This window comes from Melospiza melodia, chromosome 6 (genome assembly GCF_035770615.1).
Source record: "Melospiza melodia melodia isolate bMelMel2 chromosome 6, bMelMel2.pri, whole genome shotgun sequence".
Taxonomy (NCBI): Eukaryota; Metazoa; Chordata; class Aves; order Passeriformes; family Passerellidae; genus Melospiza; species Melospiza melodia.
In genome coordinates, this window is record NC_086199.1 from 7,064,256 (window position 1) to 7,086,193 (window position 21,938).

At 44.6% G+C, this 21,938-nt stretch overlaps 1 protein-coding gene and 1 long non-coding RNA gene across 3 annotated transcripts in view; one reads left to right on the forward strand and one right to left on the reverse strand.

Annotated features, from left to right (window-relative positions):
• PPP2R5E (protein phosphatase 2 regulatory subunit B'epsilon) overlaps positions 1 to 3,880 on the reverse strand; it is a 72,089-nt gene extending 68,209 nt beyond the window's left edge. Inside the window, exons 1-2 of one of the 2 annotated variants that reach the window (XM_063159765.1) lie at positions 3,777 to 3,880; positions 1,022 to 1,182 (exon numbers count right to left, since the gene is read on the reverse strand). In XM_063159765.1, the coding sequence (XP_063015835.1) occupies positions 1,022 to 1,178 (157 nt within the window). In that variant the 5' untranslated portion in view covers positions 1,179 to 1,182; positions 3,777 to 3,880. Of the gene's footprint in view, positions 1 to 1,021; positions 1,186 to 3,776 lie in introns of both variants that reach the window. The other variant, XM_063159766.1, reaches the window with a different exon arrangement.
• A 594-nt stretch (positions 3,881 to 4,474) lies between these two features.
• Positions 4,475 to 7,669, forward strand: LOC134420068 (uncharacterized). The gene is made up of 2 exons (XR_010028232.1): positions 4,475 to 4,574; positions 5,533 to 7,669. It is a non-coding gene; the product is annotated as an uncharacterized LOC134420068 (long non-coding RNA).
• The last annotated feature ends 14,269 nt before the right edge of the window (positions 7,670 to 21,938 follow it).

The window sequence follows — 21,938 nt, forward strand, 5'->3', positions numbered from 1 at the left end:
TTAGATGAGAGAATGTGGGGAATATACTTGCCCAAAAAGGAAGAAAAGGGACAGACACAGTATTAAACCTAATAAACCTCCTATTTTCCAGAATTACCAGCACCAGCCATGCCTATTTTCACTACTTAAGGCAGAAATGAGGAATACCAATGAAAAAAATACACAGAAGTAAATAAACCATTTGAGAAGTCGGTGTTGAAGACTTCTGAAAGGTGATTTCCCCTTCCTCACCAGGCAGACATTCTGAGAGGTGCTTCTGACCCCTGGATTTGTACTGAAATTCAGTGACAACTAAAATTATGGAGAAGCAGTCAAAGTATCACAGAGATATTGACATGCTTTTAAGAGCAGTATGCTGGATAATATTTTTCCTCCTCAAATGAGAGGTTAAATCTGCCAGCAGAAACTCAACCAGCATTGGGATATGCAAGGTCTCAAAACGGCAGGGCCTTGCCTAAGACCAGATTGGCAGCATCTTTCCCCTGGGGAGGCTGCAGCTCATGGGACCTTTCCATTTCAAAATCCAGCAGAAGGCAGGAACCTGGGAGCTATCCATGTACAAATGGTAAGAGAGGGGATCCCACCTCCTCTCTTGCTGTAGGGGCTGCAGTTGGCACCACTGTCACAGGGTGCAGATCCACACACCAAGGAAAGACACTAAAAACCAGTTTCCTTCAGCTCACAAGTCCATTTACCCTTACCAAAATTACTGCTGATTTATGTCAGCTGCTGAGGATTCACAAACCAAAACACTCCTGCACAAAGCCTGAGAGCCTTGAAAATTCAAGTCGTGGTAGGGGTTAACATCAGCATTTAAAACTTCCAAAAGTATTGCAAACAATTACCACACCCTCAAGTCACAGATAAAATATTTTGTAGAGCTTAAACACATATACATCTGGCATGAAACATTTCTCAATGCCTGCAAAACTTCCCTGCAATTCCTGACAATACTTTGATTTTCTAAGTTGGCTGTAGAGCAAAAATTGTTTAATTTATTAAAAACTGTGTTTGATCTTACCTTTTAGCAGAGGCAGGGGAGTTAACTCGATAGGCTTGCCCTGAGACCTGAACTGGGAGGAGCTTTGTGACCTCTTCTGTCTGGCTTTTCTGACGGACTTCCGAGAAAATCCGTCTACTTTATCCACTGATGGAGGAGTAGTTGGTGCTGAGGACATATCCCTACTGAAGGAAAGCATGTGTTAAAAATGTGTCCCAAATGAGTGAAACAGGTAAAGATTCATCTAAACTTTCCAAATATCTTCTTCCTGTTGACAACTCACATAGACAAACTGTTGAAAGGTCTAACCCATCTTATGGATGGAATAAACTTAATTATTAGTGTAGTAATTCCTCTTGCTTACTTTTTTATCAGTGTCTCCTATTTGCCAAAAATTTCAGACCTAAATGCTGACATCACTGCATTCAGAACTTCATCAGAACACAACTTCACACACCTGCAGACCTGACTGTAGTTTTAAATTATGCATTCCTTGGGATGAAGTCATTTCAACTTACTCTGCTCAAGAATGGGTACACAAAAAGGCACAGATGGTTTTTTGGCATTAAGGACAAAAAACACAGGACAGAACAAAAACTCCATTTATTTGCCACACCTACATACAAGATTTTATAGAAATTTAGGAAACTATAGTAAAAAGTACTGCTACGCTTCACAATTTCACGAACACTGACACAAATTGTGCATATTACTTCTTTATTCTCCACTTCAGAAACACTCAGTTGTTTTCCTGTGAGTGCCTTTACATGTGGTTATTCCATGTCCTGGCATTTCTGGACGACTGGCAGTGTGGTAGCAGTAACTGCTCTAAGGGCATGAGACAGACAAGGTTTGCAGGGAGAGGCAAAGAGCCAAAAAAGGCTTCTGCAAGCAAAAGTTTGTTTGTTTCCCAACTTCAGCCGGCCTAGGCAATAGGCATTTGCTTCTTCCTACAAAACCTGCCTTGGTGGTACTCCTGCAGCTGATTCTGTACCTCTAGCAAACACTGAATTAATGCATCCAGCTATTTTATTTACCAGTCTGGTCCTGCCTGTTAAAAAGGCCCATCACAGCTTGACGAAATCCATGAGTAATACTCAAGGCAGAGGAGACAGGAGGAATTCAGGCCTACACGTTACAAGCAGCAGCAGCAGGCAGCTCGGTGCACAGTTCACTCCAGCAGCCTCATCTGCATTCATTAATTAACACGACCATTAACGAGGCCAGCTCTGGCGATTTCGGCCAGGACAGGCACCCGTGCAAAGTTAAGCATCAGCGTAAGCACTCGCAGGATCAGGGTCTTAGAGCATGTCCTTGGAAAGCATTACTCATCCCCAATGTCTGTTGACTTCAATTACCAAAGTGACTCCTCGTGTGCTACAAGAAGTTGATTCCACAACGTACAGAACGCTTTCGAGTACTTATTATTGTTATTGAAATGATCTGGTCACTCGTGTGCTTGGTATATTACTAAACCCACTGAAACAGGCATTATTTGTGTTTGTCTTTTGTAAGAAAAGCTTTCGAAAGCAAGATTTGTTGCAACAGTGTAAACAAGCTCCAAAAGATAAGAACTATTTAATGCAAAATTACATATAGGTGCAGTGAAATCTATCAAAAATGGAGTATAAACTCCATAGCTTCTTCAAGGAAGCATGTGCAGCACCCAGAAGTTGAACTGTGCAGCTGGCATTACAATAATGAAAAAAAACCTTATTCCATCTTTTTGATTTCTCCTGAGGTATTCTTTCACTACCAGCTTAGGCTTTCTAAATATAATATACTATCAGCAACATGAACCCGTACCTTAAACTGGTCTTGTTTATCACCCAGGCAAAAAAAAAAAAAAAAAAGCCACCATCACCAGGGCATTCAGGACCCAGCCAAGATTAATAAATAAAAAAGTCAGATAAACTGGAATAGAATGGCCTGTACTTTAGTAACCCACTTCTAAGATTTCAACAGTCCGCCAAAAAACACACAAAGTTACCTGTTACATAAACCAAATTCTGAATATATCAGCAAAAATATATTCCCTAAACGTGAATCGGTTTGGCCCCATCTCATCTCATCAGAAAGCTTCCCCTCCTCATCACGTGCATCATTAAAGTGTAACCATCCCTGCAGAAATGTTTGCACGCTCTCTCCAAATTAAATTACGAAAAATAATAAAAATAGTAATAATGGACAGCGACTAAAGTAGATCACTTAAACTGCAGGATCATTGTGTCAGCAAGGAGCATTACTGACACTTCTCTGCTGTAAATTTAGTAACAGTTTCCCTAACCTGCTTTATAAATTATTAAAATCTAATTCTAATTCAACAAGACTACATCCAGCCTAACAACCTTACAGTAAACACTGATCTTTTTTTTCGCCTCTCCAAATGAACATTCGCTGCCCTGCATACACTATCACAGGGAAATACTCTGTTTCCACCAACAGTGGGGGGGAGGGGGGGAATAAAGCCCGAGATTATTTATTGTGTGCGAGGGGGAAAAGCTGCAAACCCGGCCACGGCTCCCCGCTTCCTCCGCTCCATTCCCCGAGTATTTTGGTAAATACGAAGCCACGCTCATCAGATCCGCCGGTCCCGGGGGTGGGGGGGTGGGGGGGGAAGTGAAAATACCGACGGCTATCGGCGGGGAAGGGAGCAGAGGCGCAATTATCCGCTCTCGGCTGTCATTTCCAGACGGGATCTCCGCAGCTGGAACATGTCCTCCCGCAGCCCCCCGCGCCTCCTCCTCCCGCACCGCCGGGCCGCCGATGGAGTTACCTTGGCGCTCCCGGTAGAGAAGCCGGAGACGGAGGGAGGCGGCGGCGGCCTTGGCGGAGCGCGGCCGATGCCTGGCGGCGGCGGCGGCCCGAGTGCGGTTCTCGCCGGGCTCGGTCGCTGCCGCGGCGGCGCAGGAGCCCTGTAGGCCTCGGCCTCGGCGGCAGCGCGGCCTCCCCGGCGCAGGGCGGCGTCGGCGGCGGGTTCAGGCGCGGGCGGCTCCGCTCAGTCCCGTGCACTCCCCGCTGCCTGCGGTGCTGCTGCCTCTTCACATTCCCGGAGAAGGGCCCTGCGAGGCGGGAGGGAGCCGAGCCGAGCCGAGGGGGAGCGGCGGGCGCGGGGGGGGGCAGTGCCGGGCAGGGCGGGGAGCGCTGCTGTTCCGCCGGCGGCTGGCGCGGGGGAGAGCGAGCGGAGGGTCCCGGTGGGCGTCGGGGTCTCGCTCCTATTGTGGCTCTCAGCGGGCTCCGGCCATGGCACTCGCTCGCACGCACTCGCTCTCGCTCACAACCGAGCGCGCTGCTGCCACCGCCCCCCGCCCGCGGACCGCCCCCGACCGCCCACCGGAGCCGCCGCCGGGACGCGCCGCCTCAGTGGCGCCCGGAGCCGCCTTGGCCGCCGGGAGCGCCGGGAAAGGGCCGCCCCCTCCCCCGGCAGCGCGGCCCCGCAGCCCCGCGCGTCCCTCGGCTCTCTCGCCTCTCTCGGCCGTGCGTCGCCCGCATCCCTGTGCCGGGCGAGCGGCGGGGCCCGTCGGCTGAGCAGTAAAACCCGGCGCTGCTGAGGGGAGACCGCGCTCAGGCTGAGGTAAAGCCCCGTGGGAGCCTCTCGGGGGGCGCAGAGCCGCTGCCCGGGGAGGACTGCGGGCGAGGGGCCGCGCTGGGTGCGGCCGGAGGGACCGAGCCGGCGGGTCCCCGCTTTGGGAAGCAGCCGCTGCACCCCTCACTCCCCTCACTCTTCTCTGCTGCAGCTCTGCACCCTTGGGTTTCTCAGCCCAGTGTGTGATCGCTGCCTGCATCGCTTTTTTTCTTTTTTTTTTTTTTGGCCCCCAAGTATATTTATATATACTTGGAACCCGGGACCAGCACCATGACTGCTTGTAGATGCCATAGTTAAATATCATAAATTTCGGTTAAATTTATCTACCCGATGGCTTGATGTTTGATGGTTTTGGTTGGTTTGTTTTTGCCGGAGTTTTTTTCCAAAATACATCTAATGGCTGCAGGGGTAACGAAGCTGGGCAGGGATCTGCAGCACCAGGTCCTGTGAGGAGCAGCCGAGGGAGCTGGGGATGTTTAGTCTGGAGAAGAGGAGGCTCAGGGGTGATTTTAGTGCTCTGCAACTCCCTGAAAGGCGGGTGTAGCCAGGGTTCAGTCTCTTCTCTCTCAGACAAGTGACAGAAATAAAGGGACAGAGTAAGGGATGTCAGGGAACATCCCTGCTGAGCCAGGAGAGGGTTGGGTTGGACATTGGAAAGAATTCCTGTACAGGGAGGGTAATTAGACATTGGAATGGGCTGCCCAAGGAGATCGGTGGAGTTACTGTCCCTGGAGGTGTTTAAGGAAAGACTGGTGTGCCATGGTCGGGTTGACCAGGTGGTGTTCAGTCCTAGATCTCAGAGCTCTCTTCCAACCTGACTGATTGTGAGATTCTGTAATGGTGTTAATATCAATGTTATGTTTTTTAGAAAGTTGACATTTATGAGTAGCAGCCCTCCTATGTTGATATGACCAAATCCTTCTGACATACAGTCTTTTTTTTTTAGGAAATTAGCTCAAAGGCAGTTTGAGAGCTGGTTGCTTTGGTGGGTCAGCCACATCCCTGCTGTTTGTGCAGGTACTGAATCCCCTCAACATTACTAACCCTGCAAAGGATATCTAGCTGTTGTCCTACTCAGCTTCCTGACTCAGCTTTTGGCATAACGGAGGAAGTGAGACTGTGTCAGACTTGATTCAAAGTCATTTAAGCTGTTGTCAAACTGCTTTCAAAACTGCTAATTTTCAGCCAGTTCCCTGGTCCAGCTCCCACTGAGGAACCTGCAGCACTAGTTAAAAGCTCATGGCCACTGAAGTATAACTGTAATGGATGTGAGTGGTTTTGCTTCTCATATCTCAAAATCCATCTTTATATCTTAAGATAAATGTCTCCCCTATATTTTTTTTACCTACAGACAAAGCAATTTCGCTTCCTTTCAATCCTTCCTGGTGTGGCACAGGTTTAAACCTATTAAGATGCTTATGTTTTCTCCTTGTGTTGTCTCAAAATCATTCACATATTTATTTTTTTTTAACAGTAGTGCCCAAGACTGGACATTACTAAAATTAAGGCCTCAGCAAGGCCAGCATCTGCTGTCCTGCCTGTCACAGACCCCACTCCTGTTCACACCTGCCAATACAAATGCTTTTGAGTCAGTCTGATCTATTCACAATCCTGCTGACCTGTTTTACCCCCGCATCCATTTCTGCTGACCTCCCAAGCCAGGTATTTCTCCCTCAAGTAGACAGTAATGCTGCTTGAGAAATTATTTCCTGCCTAATGCCATGCCTTCATTTTTATTTTATAATCAAGCAGTCAGGACATCTTTTAAGATGAAATTCCATGTGATGTTAAGTCAGAGAACTGTAGAATTTGTCATCCTCTGTAAATCGATTGCACTTCTCAGAAGGATTGTATTTAAAAAAGCAAAACTAAGATTGAACTGTGCCACAGTTACAGAAGGGTTGTGTAACTCTAAGTTTAGAAGAGTTATTTGTATGCATTTGTAGACATTTAAAACTTTAAATTTTCTTAAACTAAACCAGCTAAAATAGTCTAAATGCAAACAAGGGTGGATAACAACATGGGTTGGAGTTATACCAATATAAGGTAAAATATGGCAAAACCAGTGCAATGTCCCATTAGTGAGGGACAGAACCTGCATTTGTGTGTGTTGTGCTGTTCCATGTGCTTAATTCTGTTAATTCAGAATTCCTCAGTTCTGCTCACTGTCCTGTGTGCTGCTTTTGATGGGAGCAGTGCAGTGAGCAGCTCATACAGCTACTGGCAACACACTCTGCAGAAGGGAGGTTCTAGCACATCCTGATGGCTACACTGGCACTTCAGGTGCAGTTGAGCAAGTCATTTTACATGATTGTACTTCAGTTTTCCTAGTATGGGATTAATCCATCTTTCTAAAACATCAATTATCTAAAACTGAAGCCTGTGATGGGGGCATCTATTAAAATAACTGCCATAGAAGGGATAAAAATTAACAGTGCTGTCCAAGTGCACTGTCCAGTGCACACAGATGTTTTTACTCTTCATTCTTTGTATAATAACTACAGAATTAGTTCTACAGTACAGCTGAACAAGCTGGTAAATAATGCATTCAGCTAATTCATTTCTTAGATGGTCCATGTAGTCTGGTTGGTCCATTTTGGCTGTGTAAAGCATTTTTATGATGTGTTTTATATCAGGTGATGTTTGGACAGTAACAATTCAAGGAAAAAATACAGGCTTTATCAGGGAATAAACAAATCTTACCTTTTCTTTATCATGTGGCCATCAGATTTTATGCAGTGGGCTTCCCATTTATTTCCTGGTCGCTTTCTTTTTTCTGCTTTAATCTGTGAAGTCCTCATCTGTGATGAGATTTCAGAGCACAACATAAGACATGAATGTAAGACTGCTGATGTTTTAAAGGGGTACTGTTACTTTTCCTTCTCCTATTCTCTGTTTAGCCTGTATTTTGTAAAAATTGCTGCTTTGAAAATGATGATGTGAATCCCAAGCAGAGATGGAGAAGAACTGAGTTCTGCAGGTGTTTTACATAGATGTGTATCTGTGTATGCTTATGTATGTGTTTGTATAAATACATGTAATACCAATTTGCAAGAATAAAAATTAACTTTCCTCAGATAAAAGTTCCCATGACCAACATTTCCCATACTAGTGTGTGGGCATATATATGAAAATATGTGCACATTCAGTACCTGCAGCCCTTCCTGGAGATCTACAAGCAATAATAAATGCTTTTGATCAGTGTTTTTCCATTGCTATCAAAGGTACAAGACAAACCTATTCTTTTGGAAACTTACACTGCCTCACTCTCCTACAAAAGGGCTTTTTAAAAATAGCTGGAAAGGAATTTTCAGGGCCAGCTCCTCACTAGTTCAGCTCTGCTTTTTAGCACCCAGACAGTTGGAACAGCAGTCAAGAGCCCTCCAGAACAGAGATTTTTGTACCAGTGACTCAGATTTGTGCCACTTCACGTTTTTTTTGTGTGTCTGGAGTTCCACTATAGACCATCTGTTATGGCCACCCAGGCAGGAATACAGGAGCTCTCATCCACACTGGCTTTCTGCTCTTTGCAGAGCAGCTTATCAAACAGGATTGCTGCAGAGATACCACTGTGCAAGTCCTGCTGCACTGAGTGATAAACATAAATGGATCTAGCTGGAGCCTGTTTCACCTGGCACATGTGACATGTGTTTGTCTGCAGGAAGGGTCACATCGTGCTCCATAAAGGATCTCCTACATGTCAAAGGGAGCATTATCAGGGTACCATGGGATTAGTCCAGATATTCCCTGTTCCAATAGTAGGAAGCAAGAAAAGACTTGATCTCCCCAGAGAACTAATTATTCAGACCATCAGGAAAAAGACCAGCCAGAGAAAGTGTTATGGAGGAAGCAGCAGAGCTGTTTGAAGAGGCAAATCAGCATCTGAACAAGGCTTTTCTGATACATCTTTTAACAAAAATGAACGCTGTGGAACACAGCATCAAAGTACCTGTCCTGCTCCATCACTGGGATTGAAAGGGCACAATCTGAGATTTTTTTGTTTACTTTGGAATCCAATTTGCTTGTAACAAGAAAGCATTCTGCTAAAGCCTGTTCACCCTGCACTTGACTCCTGATTCATGTTTTTGGTTTTGGGGAGGAGTGGTGTGGCTTTTAGGCAGTGTTTGCAATTGCCATCCCAAGTTTCTCTAATAATAAGCAAGTGCTTGTTACAGCTTCCTCCTGCTCCTCCTCTATCAGCTGTGCCATGGCACTGTCAGTGCCCTCAGGAACTGAATTCCTGCTGTGTGTGGGGTAAGCATTTTAGGGTCATAGACACAACTACCAGCATGGGAACTAATTCTTCCTCTCTGTTTATAGACACTGCGTCATTTGAGGTCTGTTTCTATAGTCAACATGGCAAGATAAGTAGGAGCTTGCTCGCCTTGGCAGCTGGCTAGCTGCCTCCTCCAGCACAGCACTGCTCTCACTTATTCCCCAATTCATGGGTTTGTTCCTGCTTTGTTCCCCTCCCCCAGCACCTTAACTTGCCTCCAGGCACTCCTTTAAGCCAAGTTTTCTGAATTTTTTTGTTCCCTTTCCTTCCCTGCCTGTTTATCTCTTACCTTCCTCAGGCCTTGCGCTCCACTGCTGGGCCAACCCCCCTCCCCAACTGTCCCTGCCCGCCCCAACTGCCACCGACAACTGCCTCAGAAGGTTCTGGTGCTGCCCCTTCCTTCCTGCAGGGCAGCACCCACAGGGCAGCCTCTGGCACCTGCATCTGCCTGGAAGCAGCCACGGGTGTTACCTGGGCCCCTGGGGCATGGCAGTGAAACCAGCTTGGCTTGTGCTCTTTGCTTGGTGATCAAATCTCCTTCAAGTACCTGAAGGGAGCCTACAGGAAAGATGGAGAGGGATTTTTTGGACAAGGGGGAATGGCTTCAAAGTGAAAGTGAAGAGGTTTAGATGATGTATTACTAAAATTTTCTTTACTGTGAGGGTGTTGTCACAGGTTGTCCAGAGCAGCTGTGGCTGCCCCATCCCTGGCAGTGTTCAAGGCCAGCTTGGATGGGGCTTGGAGCAGCCTGGTGTGGTGGAAATTGTCCCTGCCTGTGGCATTGGGTTGGAACAAAATGATCTTTAAGGTCTCTCTCAACCCAAACCATTCCTTGGCTCTGTCTCCTCAGTTATCTCTGCATTTAATGTATTACAAACCAATATATGCACTGTCACAAAACCATCCTCTGCAGGTGGGCACCTTCTGTTGTGGCCCAGCTTCCCACTTACATCACCCTGGAAAGAACAAATGAGTAAAATGCCTCTGTGTGTGTGTGTGTGGTGCAGGTGCCCACAAAGTGAGTGAACTGCAGCACTTCCCAATCTCACTGAAGCATCACCAGCTCCCTCCCAGGCTTGGTGCATCTCTGGTGATCATAGCAGCAGCTGATAAAACTTGGGATTTTTCCATAAGTGCAGAGACCCTGAGGATGGAGTTGGCTGAGACAGAGATATCTCGTTCTCTTTGTTGTAAAAGAGAACAGGCAAGTGTTCATGTTGTATTTTTGCAACCTGCTTTATCTCTATCTCATTGTACAGCCTTAACCTATTGGATACTTTTTAAATTTTCAATTTACAGCAAATGGAAGTGTTCTATAGTCAGTGATTCAGCTCAGCATTGTAAGGAATGCTTAACATCAGAGGGGGTCTAGCAGCACTTAAATTTAAAATACAAGTCTTAATGGGTTCCAGATTTTGCAGTAGGGATGAGTAGATAGGTAGGAATACTGCCAAAATGGGAAGGATAGAAAAAGAAAGGTAAAGCATTTTGTAGAGTCTTCTGAGATCCACTGTCAGGTAAACAAATAGGATAATTTTGCCACTGAGAAAATTACATTAATTGGGAGATTGTAGTTCTGTCATGACCCTGAATTTCAGATACCCTATACAGGGCCAGTAAGAAAGGACTTTGTGTGAGACAGGAACTGGAGCTGGGATCCAAAAGCTATAAATCCTAGAAAAAGGCAGAAATTCATTAGATTGAGATGGAAAATAGCAAAGAAATGCCTAAATAATCTCATGACTAAGCAGACCACACAAAAATAGATAACTGGAACAAGAACAAAACTGGTGTTCTGTGGAAGTTTAAAAGCCTGAAGAGATGAGGACATCTCACCTTAAAGGAGCTCTCTGATAGGACTGATTTTTAGGAAACACTGAGAAGGAATGGCATTAAAGCCTCCCCCATTCTTGGTGGCCAAAAAAGTTGAGGATGCCAAAGTTAGGAAAAGAATTGCAAATAAACAGAAAATATACCACTGTACAAATCCATTGTGCATCCTTCCTTATCTCCAACTCTGTGTAATTTAGAGAAAGCCAAGAAATAAAATGGCTTAAGATGGTAATAATAAAATGGTACAATTCCCACAGAGGGACAGGATTCACACTCTGGTGATCTTGACCTCAGAATTAAAAAAGCTTCATGCTGAATTTGACAGAGGTTTGTCAAGATCTTCAGTGGAAGGGAGACAGATGAATGAGTTATTTATCAATATCAAAACTGCTTTGTATTTTTTGTTCTGATCTGGCAAGGTGGAATATTGCAAGCTTCCACATCCTGTTAGGGAGGCAAAAGGTTTGAACAGGTTCAATAAAACAAAATTTTAAAAACCAGATGTTCAAGGGCACTGAGGAGATTAAATTGTCCTCATATTTAATGGGCTGCCTTAATTGCAACATACATGACATATATTAATAAGTGGAGAAGCCCATCTAAATACTAAATAAAAATGCACCACTCAGCTTTAAAAGTCTGCTCTGTAGAGAAGTCTAGACACCAGATTTAGGGTAAGATAGCTCAGTAAATACAGAAGAATTGGAACCAATATAAAGTCTGTGATGTGTAATATTTGGCATATTATCATTATTGAGTGGTTTCTTTGACATGCTGTGCAGTCCCCACACTTGGGGAATTTTCAACATTATCCAGTGTCAGGTGGGACCTGGAAGAATTTATGGCAAGAATCAATAGCCAAGGCTTGAGTGAGAGCTGATCAAAAACAGAGTTGAGATTTCCCTTATTAAGAAGCAAGGAGAAGTTAAAACCACAATTTGCTGGGGCACCAAGTGGCACCAGAGGACACCTCTGGAAAATTTGTCTTAAGCTATATTTAGTACATCCAAAGAAATTGTAGCTCCCACTTGAGCCATTTCAGCTCAAATACAAATAAATAAAGAAATATTTTAGAGAGTTGTGTGCTTCTGAGTCATGTTTAGTTCTAAGATCTCCTGCCTTGGAGCAAATTAATTTCTAACTGCAATTCTATAGGTGTGCACCTCTACTTCATGTGTTAAAGGCCATCAAAAATACACTAGGCACTGAAATTCTAATATTGAAAGCTTTTAGTAAAATGGCTAATGAGAGCCCTTCAGACAAGCACTTCTCAGCAAGTTTGTTTTAGAATAATTATAGTTTCTCGCAATTACTGGCTTTTAATGATAGGCTGTTGAGACATTTTTTTAGTTCCATAATCTTTGTAGAGTCTTTTGTTCCTGAAATTTTATCACCATCTTGATGCATGAGTGTGAGATACTCCAGGGAAATGCTGTTCAATGCCTGCTTGAGTACAATTTTTAAATATAATTTTTTGTCTTTTCTCTGATTTATAGCTAGGTCAAATTCATATTATGATCTTTCCTTCTTGAAAACTCTCTGCATCTTCATTTAAGATCTTAAAGTATTATGTAAGTCACATCCTGGGAAATGTGAAAATAGATTTTTTTTCATCTTCTTCATAAAGCATCCTTTCTGAGTTACTAAACTTTCCTCCAAAGTGCACTGATTTTCATCCAGAATTTTATTCCATGACATTCAAACTGTTCTGATTGCATCAAGTGTAATTCTGCCCCCAGTGAAACCCACCTCAGGCCTTCTCCCAGTGTGATCCAGGGGTTTTTCTTTGGGATGTGTTACAGAAGTTGCACACTACCATTCTGATACAGAGCAGTGAATATGCTTAGGAGACTTTTTTCAGAATTCCTGGTAGCATCAGCAAACTGGTTTGATGCATCTGTGTAAGCAATTTACCTTGACCCCTCTTCCCTCACTGCTTTGCTTTTGAGGAATTGACAGGATTCTGACAAATTCATTCACCAAAGTTTTCATACAGTGCCTTTCACCCATTCAAATGCTATCTTCACAGAAAATACCAGTAGTGTCAGTCCTGCTGGTGATCATCCACAGGATATTTCAACCTCAATGCCACATATGCAGAATGTTTTATTTTATTTTTGTTGCAAAAATATTTGCCACCTGATATATTCTCCACTTATTCAAGCCTTTAGACAGAAATACAAGCAAGGTTGTCTGCTTTTGACAGAGATTTACAAAAATCCTCATTACCTCCTGGGGAAAACAGGGTAAAAGACATTTGCAGAGAAAAGTGGGGCATCCATTGTTGCTGCATGTTTAATTTTATTTGATTTACTATACTTAACTTTTTCCCTTGTTGGCAGGAACAGCCTTAGCTGCTGCTCATGCTGTTTGCCAGCACCTCCATCTGCATCTCTGGTTGCTCCTCGGGTTCCTTCTCCTCCTGCATTTGCAGGATGCTGCTTGCATCCTCTGCTCCCATGGGAGTGTGTCCCCTTTGTGGCTAACATTCACAGCAGCAGCACGGAGTTACTCTCCTTGTGGATGACATTTTCCTGCAGCTGCAGACACCTGAGCCCAGCTCCCTGTGAGTCTCCCAGGTGGCCGTGGTGATCAGTGCCTGTGATAAGGGAATGCCTCTGTCTGCTCTTCCCAAGCCTTGGATTGGTGCTGTCAATCCACACCCACGTTTCAGTTCTGTCAGTAATCCCAAATCCCCCGTGGGAGAGTTTATCTGAATTAATCTCATCTTGTAATTTTGCCATGTAGGTTTATTTTGCAACTGGACCATTCCTTATCTTACCTTTTGTAGATTTTTTTTTCTCTTGGGAGTGGTTTCCATCAAACACCTCAGAAAGCATTTAATTCAGTCTCAAAGTTAGTGCTGCATTTGCTTGGAATTTCTGCCTGGCCTGTTTTCTGCTGACCTTTACTTAAATGATTATGTATATGCATGTGTGCATGTGTATTTGTAGTGCTTTTTATCTTGCTCAAGTTTAATTTTACCCCATAAGGCAAAGCTTTCCTCTCGAGTGTGATGTCCCAGTTGTTTTATTAGGATTGTGACAAGTCTGCTCACACGAGGCACATCCACAGCACATCTGAATGAAAGCAAACATCCTGTGTTCCTCAGCCTTCTCTAAACCCCAGCAGATGGCTGCTGCTTCTGCAAACTGTGAGCAATAGGATGGATCACATTTCCCATGCAGCAGACTTATTTCTGGAATCCAAACCCAGTATACTTCCAGAAGGTGGGAACGTGGATCCAGCCACAAAGCAGTTTAGCCAAATCAGTCCTACAGGGTGATTCTCCATAGCTCAGCCCCTCTTGCTTTTTGGGATGGATGAACAGCAGGGCTGAGCCAGGTGGACTGGTAACATGTCTTGGTTTGGAAAGACAGGAGTCTGCTAAGGAAGGCAGGAGCCTCCCCTGAAATGGAGAATGTAAACCCTCCCCACCCCTCCAATTGCTGTAAATTTTGAATTAAGGGGCTCTCAGGCAAAAATATGGGAGCAGGAAATAACAGCTCTTTAATAGGGAAAAGGAAAAAAATAAAGGATAAAATAAACAATGCAGTACAGTACAACAACATTGACAGAGTCAGAACCCAACCTGACACCCTGTGGGTCAGGGTGTTGGTGGCAGTCCCATTGGAATTGTGGCTCAGCCCTCCTGGAGTGTCAGGGGTGGCTCTGCTGGAGCAGGGATCCTGTAGAGAAGGATGGATTCTTCCTCTGAAGATCCAGCAGAAGAAGCGGCAGCTGCTGTTCCTCTGGGGAATCCTGTGGAGAAGCCGTGCTGGTGTTCCAGAATCTCCAGATTATATCCAGGTAGGAATGCTTGGCTCCTCCCCCTGGGCTCACATCTCCCAATGGGATGCTGCAGTTCTTATCAGCCATGCAGTGACATTCAATAGCTGTTATCAGCAGATGTCCCCTCCCAGGGAGGTGTGAATGTGGTCACTCAGGGAGAGAGATAAGGCAAACTGCCCACTTGGCAAAAGACAACTGCCATCCAGATGGTAATGGAAAACAACTTGCATTGCAGTCTTCAGTATAACAGCATCCACGTGCAAGTCTTTAAACACCAAGCCTGAAAGTCCTTTGTGCGTTTGTTAGAATCTGTGTATGTTTATTTTTTCTCTCTGTGATTAAGTACCTTGTGGAGATAAATGGTGTTTTCTGGAATGACTGGGTTTCCTTGGTGCTCAGAGCCAGTTCCAGCTCAGGATGCTGGCAGGATCTGCAGGAGGTGATGTGTATATTCTGTACCTCAGGTAACACTCAGGGGACACAGACAAGTGTCCTTGCAGCAGCAGTGCCCTGAGGTGTCTGTGCTTAACCCCAGGTGTGGAATCAGGAGCATTTCAGTGTCCAGGTCAATTAGCAGGAATCACAGAATCATGGAATGGTTTGGGCTGGAAGAGACCTCAAAGATCATCTCATTCCACCCCTGCTGTGGACCGGGGCACTTTTCAGACCAGGTTGCTCCAAGGATCATCCAGCCTGGCTCTGACCAGGGATGGGGCATCCAAAACTTCTCTGGGCAACTTTTCTCAGCTTCAAACTTGACCCTGCATGTGTATGCTGTGTTCAGGGACCCATTCCCACTCACTTTTTCTCCCAGAAGGAGGCAATAAAGGAGTTACTTGGGCTGCAAGTCCAGGCAAACAGCCTGTACTAAGTGTGTTGAGAATGTTGTGTCCTGAGGAAAGGGCAGCTTGGGAGGGGGTTTCATTTTCTCTTACTTAAAACTTCTCTCCACTGAGCAAGAGGCTCAGTCTCAGCCATTTGTGCCCCCTTTCCATCTCATGTTGGAGTTTTTAGCATCAAAGAAGGCTTTTGAAAGAACACCTGCATTCTTCTATAACTTGTGCACTGATTTCTTTGCATGGATGATCTTCAATGGGCCACACATCTGTTCTGCTGCATTCAGAGGCCCTAAAATGATGCCATTTGTTTGGAATCATAGAATCATTAGGGCTCGAAAATACCTCCAAGATCATCAAATCCAGGAAGTAATTCTAAAGAATTACAACATTTCTGATGTTTCTCCTCCAAATGTACAGATTATAAAAATGTCTGTGTGCAGGCTAGGCTAGCATTAATAATCCTTCATCATCCAGAACCTCTCTGGTCATGCAAACCCAATACACAATTAATGTATATCATGGGATATTTTCCTCCATCACACCAATCTTCATTTGCTCCCAGTGGCTCTGGAGTGCATATTCCCAGTAAGGATTCAACAGGCTAGTCACAGTCCAAAACAGTTTTCCTTATTTCCTACATCAAAGTTATTCACACTTCCAATTTCCTTTACAATTCATTGCTGTTTTGTTCTGTTTTTTTTTTAAAAAAACTGTTGTTAAGCCCAGCACACTGTTGGTCAAAACCTGTGATGAAATTGTTGATCCTCTCTTCCAACAGCTGCTTTTGTACTTGTAGAGACACTCTCTAGCTGGTTATGACTTTTTTTCCCACTAATGGGATTGAGTGTCATTGACTGGGGTAGGCAGCCAAAGACTTTCTTGAGATTTTTTTATTTTGACTAAAGGCTGTGCTCAGAAAAATCAATATTACAGAAAAAAAACAACCTATCAACATTTCCCTTTACATACATTTGCTTTATTTGATTATGTATCCCAGCCACAAAAGGATGGGCAGTGAAATCGGGTGGATAACCTGCAGCCAGAGAACTCTGCCAATAATTCAGTATATTTTGAAAATTGCAATATTTCTGCTCTGGTTTTGGTTCTTTAATCAAGAAGATTTACAACTGGTTGTACTGACCCACTCAAAGGTGTTTGTAAATAAAGTATGAACCACAAAGCTGTATCTAGTCCTTTTTCTTACAGTTTTTCACCACAGCAGTGCTTCTTGGGCTTTTCCACTGAGTTTTTCAAACTCAACAAAAGCATCTGTGAACCATTTTGCCAGCTGCAGTGGCCACAGGGTTTTGCATCTGAGAAGAGGGACAACAGCATAAACAATGCAAAAATAAATGAGACAAAGCCATGGAGTCATTTTGGTTGGAAAAGCTCTCTAAGATCATTGATTCCAACCAGTAATCCAGCACTAAACCATGTCCCCAGGTGCCACATCTACACGTTTTTTGAACACTTTCAGGGATGGTGACTCCACACTTCCCTGGGCAGCCTGTTCCAATGGTTGTCAACCCTTTCAGTGAAGAAATTTTTCTTAATACTTTTCCACCTCTACAAAAATTTATATTTCTGGCCCAAGTGGGCTTGAATAAAATTGTCACGAATGATACCTGTGATCAAATGAGGCATCAAAATCATTTATTCCTCAACAAGAGAGCTGGAATCAGGTGGAAGTACCTGAAGGGAGCCTATAAGAAAGGTGGAGAGGGACTTTTTACCAGAGCCTGGAGTGACAGGAAAAGGGGAATGGCTTCAAAGTGAAAGAGCGAAGGTTTAGATTGGATAATAGTACAAAAAATCTTTACTGTGAGGGTGGTGAGGCCCTGGCAGAGGTTTCCCAGGGAAGCTGTGGCTGCCCCATCCCTGGACATGTCCAAGCCAGGCTGGATGGGGCTTTGAGCAAGCTGGGCTGGTGGAAGGTGTCCCTGCCCATGGTGAGGGGATTTCAGGTCCTTTCCAACCCAAACCATTCTATTGATTCCATTTCTATGGATGTTTGCTGTAATTAGAAGGAGGGCAGCAAGCTCCAGCCCAGGCCCTTGAGGAGGGCACTGACCCTCTGTGGCTATTAAAGAAGGCAACAGCAGGCTCAGGCTGTTCAGGAGAGAAACACAAACAAATCCCTACGGGTACAGATAAGGCCCATTCAAATATGTTTAATTGTGTGCTCACCATTCCTCTTTCCATTTCTCACTCAGAGGGTCACCAGTGCCTGAAAACAGTGATGTGCCAAGGAAGCCAGTTCCTTGTGGGGGCATGACTCTGCTCCACACAGACACTTTCCCTTCTGTCACTTGGCAAAATTCAGTATGTGCCTTGAAAATTCAAAATATAAACAAGAGAGATGAACCAGGGCCAATCCTGTTGCAAGCAGAAGTCTCAAACCTTCCCAGTAAGTGAAGAATGCCTCTCCTCTGCAAATACCACCAAGGTCTCCATTCTTTTCAGCTTAACCAGAATGATTTCTTTGCAGCTTTTAACCTATGAGGAAACTGGAGCAAAAATACCATAGTTGAGCACACATGTATGAGACTATAAAACCACTCAGTGCCTCACAATGCCCAATTTATCAGGCAAGTTTCTCTCATCTCCTAGTTCTCCTATTCCTGTGAATTGCTTATTGCTTTTCTTTCTTCCTCAGGATCATTTTCCTCTGTAACTTTGTTATTCTTTAACAGTTCTTTCACAGTTAAAAACCTTCAGGGTATTTAGGTATCATTCTAAGAAAGACACAACTGTCCCCTGTATTGTCCTTTAGTGGCTTCTGGTCATTCCCATGTTCCAGGATGCACCAAGTTACTGCAGCTTTTTCCTGAAAATTGATAAATCATACACCTAAGCTAAAAAATAGGAGAAAGTCAAGAATTTATGAGAGTGAGGAGGGCATGATCCTTTCAGAGAATTACTAAACTGAATTAACAAGAGTGACAATTTCTTAACTGGGAGAGAAAGCAGGGAGAAGAATTCAATGGAAGTTCATACTCCTGGCTAAAGAGTTGAAAAATCCATTTTATCAGGGAAATTATTTTGAGGAAGGAAAAAAAAAGGAAATTGTATAAGCATATGAAAATACACTCAAATATATGAAATATATGAAAGTATATATGAGTATGAAAATAGTTGTGATGCTTTAGTAAATGAGGAGTTGTCATCTCTTGTGAAGGAAACCCAATCTTAATTTTTAGTATTTCCTTGTGTGGTGCAGGCAAGTTGCTGAATGGTTAATTTTGACCTGTGCCATTATAATGTACATTATTTCTTATTGGAATTATGTCCAATTTTGGCTCCCAGACATTCATCCTGTCATATGTTGATTACTGTAAAAAATGTTGTCATTACTGAATTTATTCCTGTATGCAGACTGAAGATCAGAGTCTGCAGTGCTCACAGGCTGTTTCTAGCAGGATAAAACCTTCTGTCTTCTTTTTCCCAGCCCAGGAGAGGGGAAGGGCTGCAGGGTCAGTGGAGAAGAGGCCCTGGAGCCAGCCTTGTACTTTTGGGGTTTGATTTTCCCCCCTGTTCATTGTGACCTCTGCAAGGAAAATACTGATGAGTTTAGGCATCCCACCCTGGTGGTCATCCCACCAAACCTGAGTTCAGCTATTCTCACAGAAGTGTGGCAGGATTAGAGACTCATATTCTTGGCTATTTAATTTTATTGTTAATAAACAGTGTAATATTCTTGTTAATTAATTTTACTACTACTTGTGATGTCTTCACAGAAGCCTCTGTTGCAAAAGGAATTTTAAACATGCTTAAGTCTGGATGTTTCTCACATGTAAATAGATCTCAGTGGCACACAGGCTGTATTAAACAGTATTTGAGATAAAACACCTGGAGAAAGACAATTGCTTGTAGTGGGCTGAAGCCAGGTGCCCACCAAGCCACTCTGTGAGTCCCCTCCTTCAGCAGGATGGGGACAAGGGGAAATGAGATGGGAAAAGCCTCATGGGTCACGATAAAAGCTGTTAAATTAAGCAAAAGCAAAGCCATGCATGGAAGCAAAGGAAAACAAAGTATTTATTCCCCACTTCCCACCAGCAGGCAGGGTCCAGCCTGGGATGGTGCAGGGAAGGATGGAATGCCCTCCCTCTTTCTCCAATTGACCAGGCACCAAATGGTTTGAAACATGCCTTTGGTCACTTGGGGTCAGCTGTCCTGGCTGTGTCCTCTCCCAAACCCTGGTCCACCGTGCTGAGGGGAGGATGCTGCAGAGGCAGCTTGGTGCTGTGGAGTGCTGGGCAGCAGCAGCCAGAGCAGCTTTGTGTTATTTATCAACACCTTCCCAGCCTCCAATACACAGCACAGCCCTGGGAGGGCTGCTGTGGGCACAATTAACTCCATCCCAGCCAGAGCAACACAGTACAAAAATCATCTTCAGCCTTCCCATGGACACTCACAGCCATTTCAGACCTGTCCTGGTTTCCCAGAATGATGATTTTAAAGGGATTGTCAGTGCCCTTAGGGCAGTAAATACAACACTGCTAAAGTGTTGGTAAACACAAACAGAGCCACAGGAGAGATCCGTGGGGTTTTCAAGCTAAAATGAAATGAAACAGACTTGGTTTGTCATCTCTTCCTACATAATGCACAATGGCAGCAAGCACAGACAGGCTCCTGCACACACTTCATGCTGTATCCCAAGTGTGTGTGGTGTTAAGAGCTCCCAAAATTTCTAAAACCCACACAGGAACACAGCAGGGCAGTCAAGTCCCTGCAGCAGAGGACAGAAGGGAACAGCCCCTGGGTGCCCCATGGTCTCTCACCTCTCACCACCTCCTCCACATCACCCTCAGCTGTTCTTGTTCTCCCATCCAGCTCTTTAAGGACAAAACACGCAAAAGAAAACACCAAAAGGTTGCTTTAGTGCCACCCATGGTAAAAAGCCTCCATTCATCTTTATCTTGAGGCTGCAGAGGATCACAGCCTGGACGTTTCAGAGGGCAGAGTTTGGTAAAAGTCCTTGCTGAGGGGAGAGGAGTTGGGCTAAGCACAAACCTCAGCCCCACTGCTCCCATCCCCAGGCCCAGCTCCTGCTGGACTGGCACAAGAGGTTCCCTGCCTGTGTTTCCCTTCCCCTCACACTCATTAGCAAGGAAAACAGGGCTGGCAGCAATCCCAGCACTGCGTTTGCTAAATGGATCTATTAAAATGTAAACAGAGATCACGTTGCAGGGCATCATCATAAAACACCGTGGCTGACAGCTCAGCTGGTTCCAAACCCTGCCTGGGCTCCTCCTGCACATCCCAGTCCCACTTTCCTGACTCTTCCTCCTCTCTCCCAACATTTGCCCTCTGGGTTTTGTGAAGGTTCATCATTATCTGTCAGTGCCCTGCAGCCTCACACCAACAGGAGCCTCGCTGCATCTCCAGCACGTTTTGGAGCCCCACAATCTCTCTGAGGCTTTCTGCTTTAGGAAAACAGAAATCACTGTAATAAGGGCCTCCTCAGAGCCCTCTTGCCATCCCTCAGAAGCCCTTGAGTTTGCAGTTCAGCACTGATGGAGCACAGGACAGGCCACACGGGTTACACCTGTCCTACTCCTGCCTGATACACATCTAGGAGGAGTTTTATCACCTCTTTGTCTGACTTCCAAATGAACATTTTCCTGCTCTCTCCACTGCTGCCCCTCCTTGCTCTCCCCAGGGGCTCTCAGGAAACCACCAAGCCATCGCTTTATTCTCTTTTAAGAATCCTTTAAAATCATGTGTTCATCCCCTCCCTTCCAGCTAGTCTGCAAAAACTTGACAGAAATGGGAAGGGGCTGGGGAAAGGTTGGGGGTTTCTGGTGTGATGACCTCGTATTGCTGCTGTTCTCATCTCCTTCCCCTTCCCTGAGTGGTTATTCCCTCAGTGCATCCGCTCTGTGCCCCTTGTCTCTCTGTCCTCTGGGGTTCCAGACCCCAAGCTTCAAATGTTTAAATTAACAAAATAAATTACCCCAGGTGATGACTTTATAAACTCCACAAGAGGCCAAAGCAGCAGCAGCAGCCTTGTGGAGCAGAGGGATGGAAGAGAGGCAGGAGTTCCTGGTTCTGATCAGCTCTGGCACAGATTTCTTACGTGCAGCTGGGGAGGTTTTTGCCTCACTTTCCCTCTCTAAAATGAAAAATACAACATCCACACCCAAAGGACAAGCTCTCTGGCAGGACAATCACTGTTTATCCACAAAACACCACAGGCAGCCTGGACAGAGCTGTGCATCCATGCAGGAAAGCCTTGGGCCCTGCTGGTCACAGTGAACACCACGAGCAGGTGAGAACACGTCAGAAAAAAGTCAGTGGCACTAAGAGAAGACTTTTCTAAGGAAGCTAAAGAGAGATGCTGTTTTGTACTTTTTTCTAAAAGCTGATACAATATTTATCAATGGGTTTCAAGACCATTCTGCTCATGAAACATATAATAATTAAACCCTCCTGATGGAACAAAATGTGTAATTTTTTATATTTAAAAAAATCTGTGCTTTTAGAAACCTAGATTTCATTTGGGTTCTAAAGTTTAGAGGTTTTAATTTCATTGCTTGAGAATAAATAACATAACTTTAAAAATCATCCAGTTTATTTTAGTTATACTGGAGATAGTGGGAGGGGGGGGAC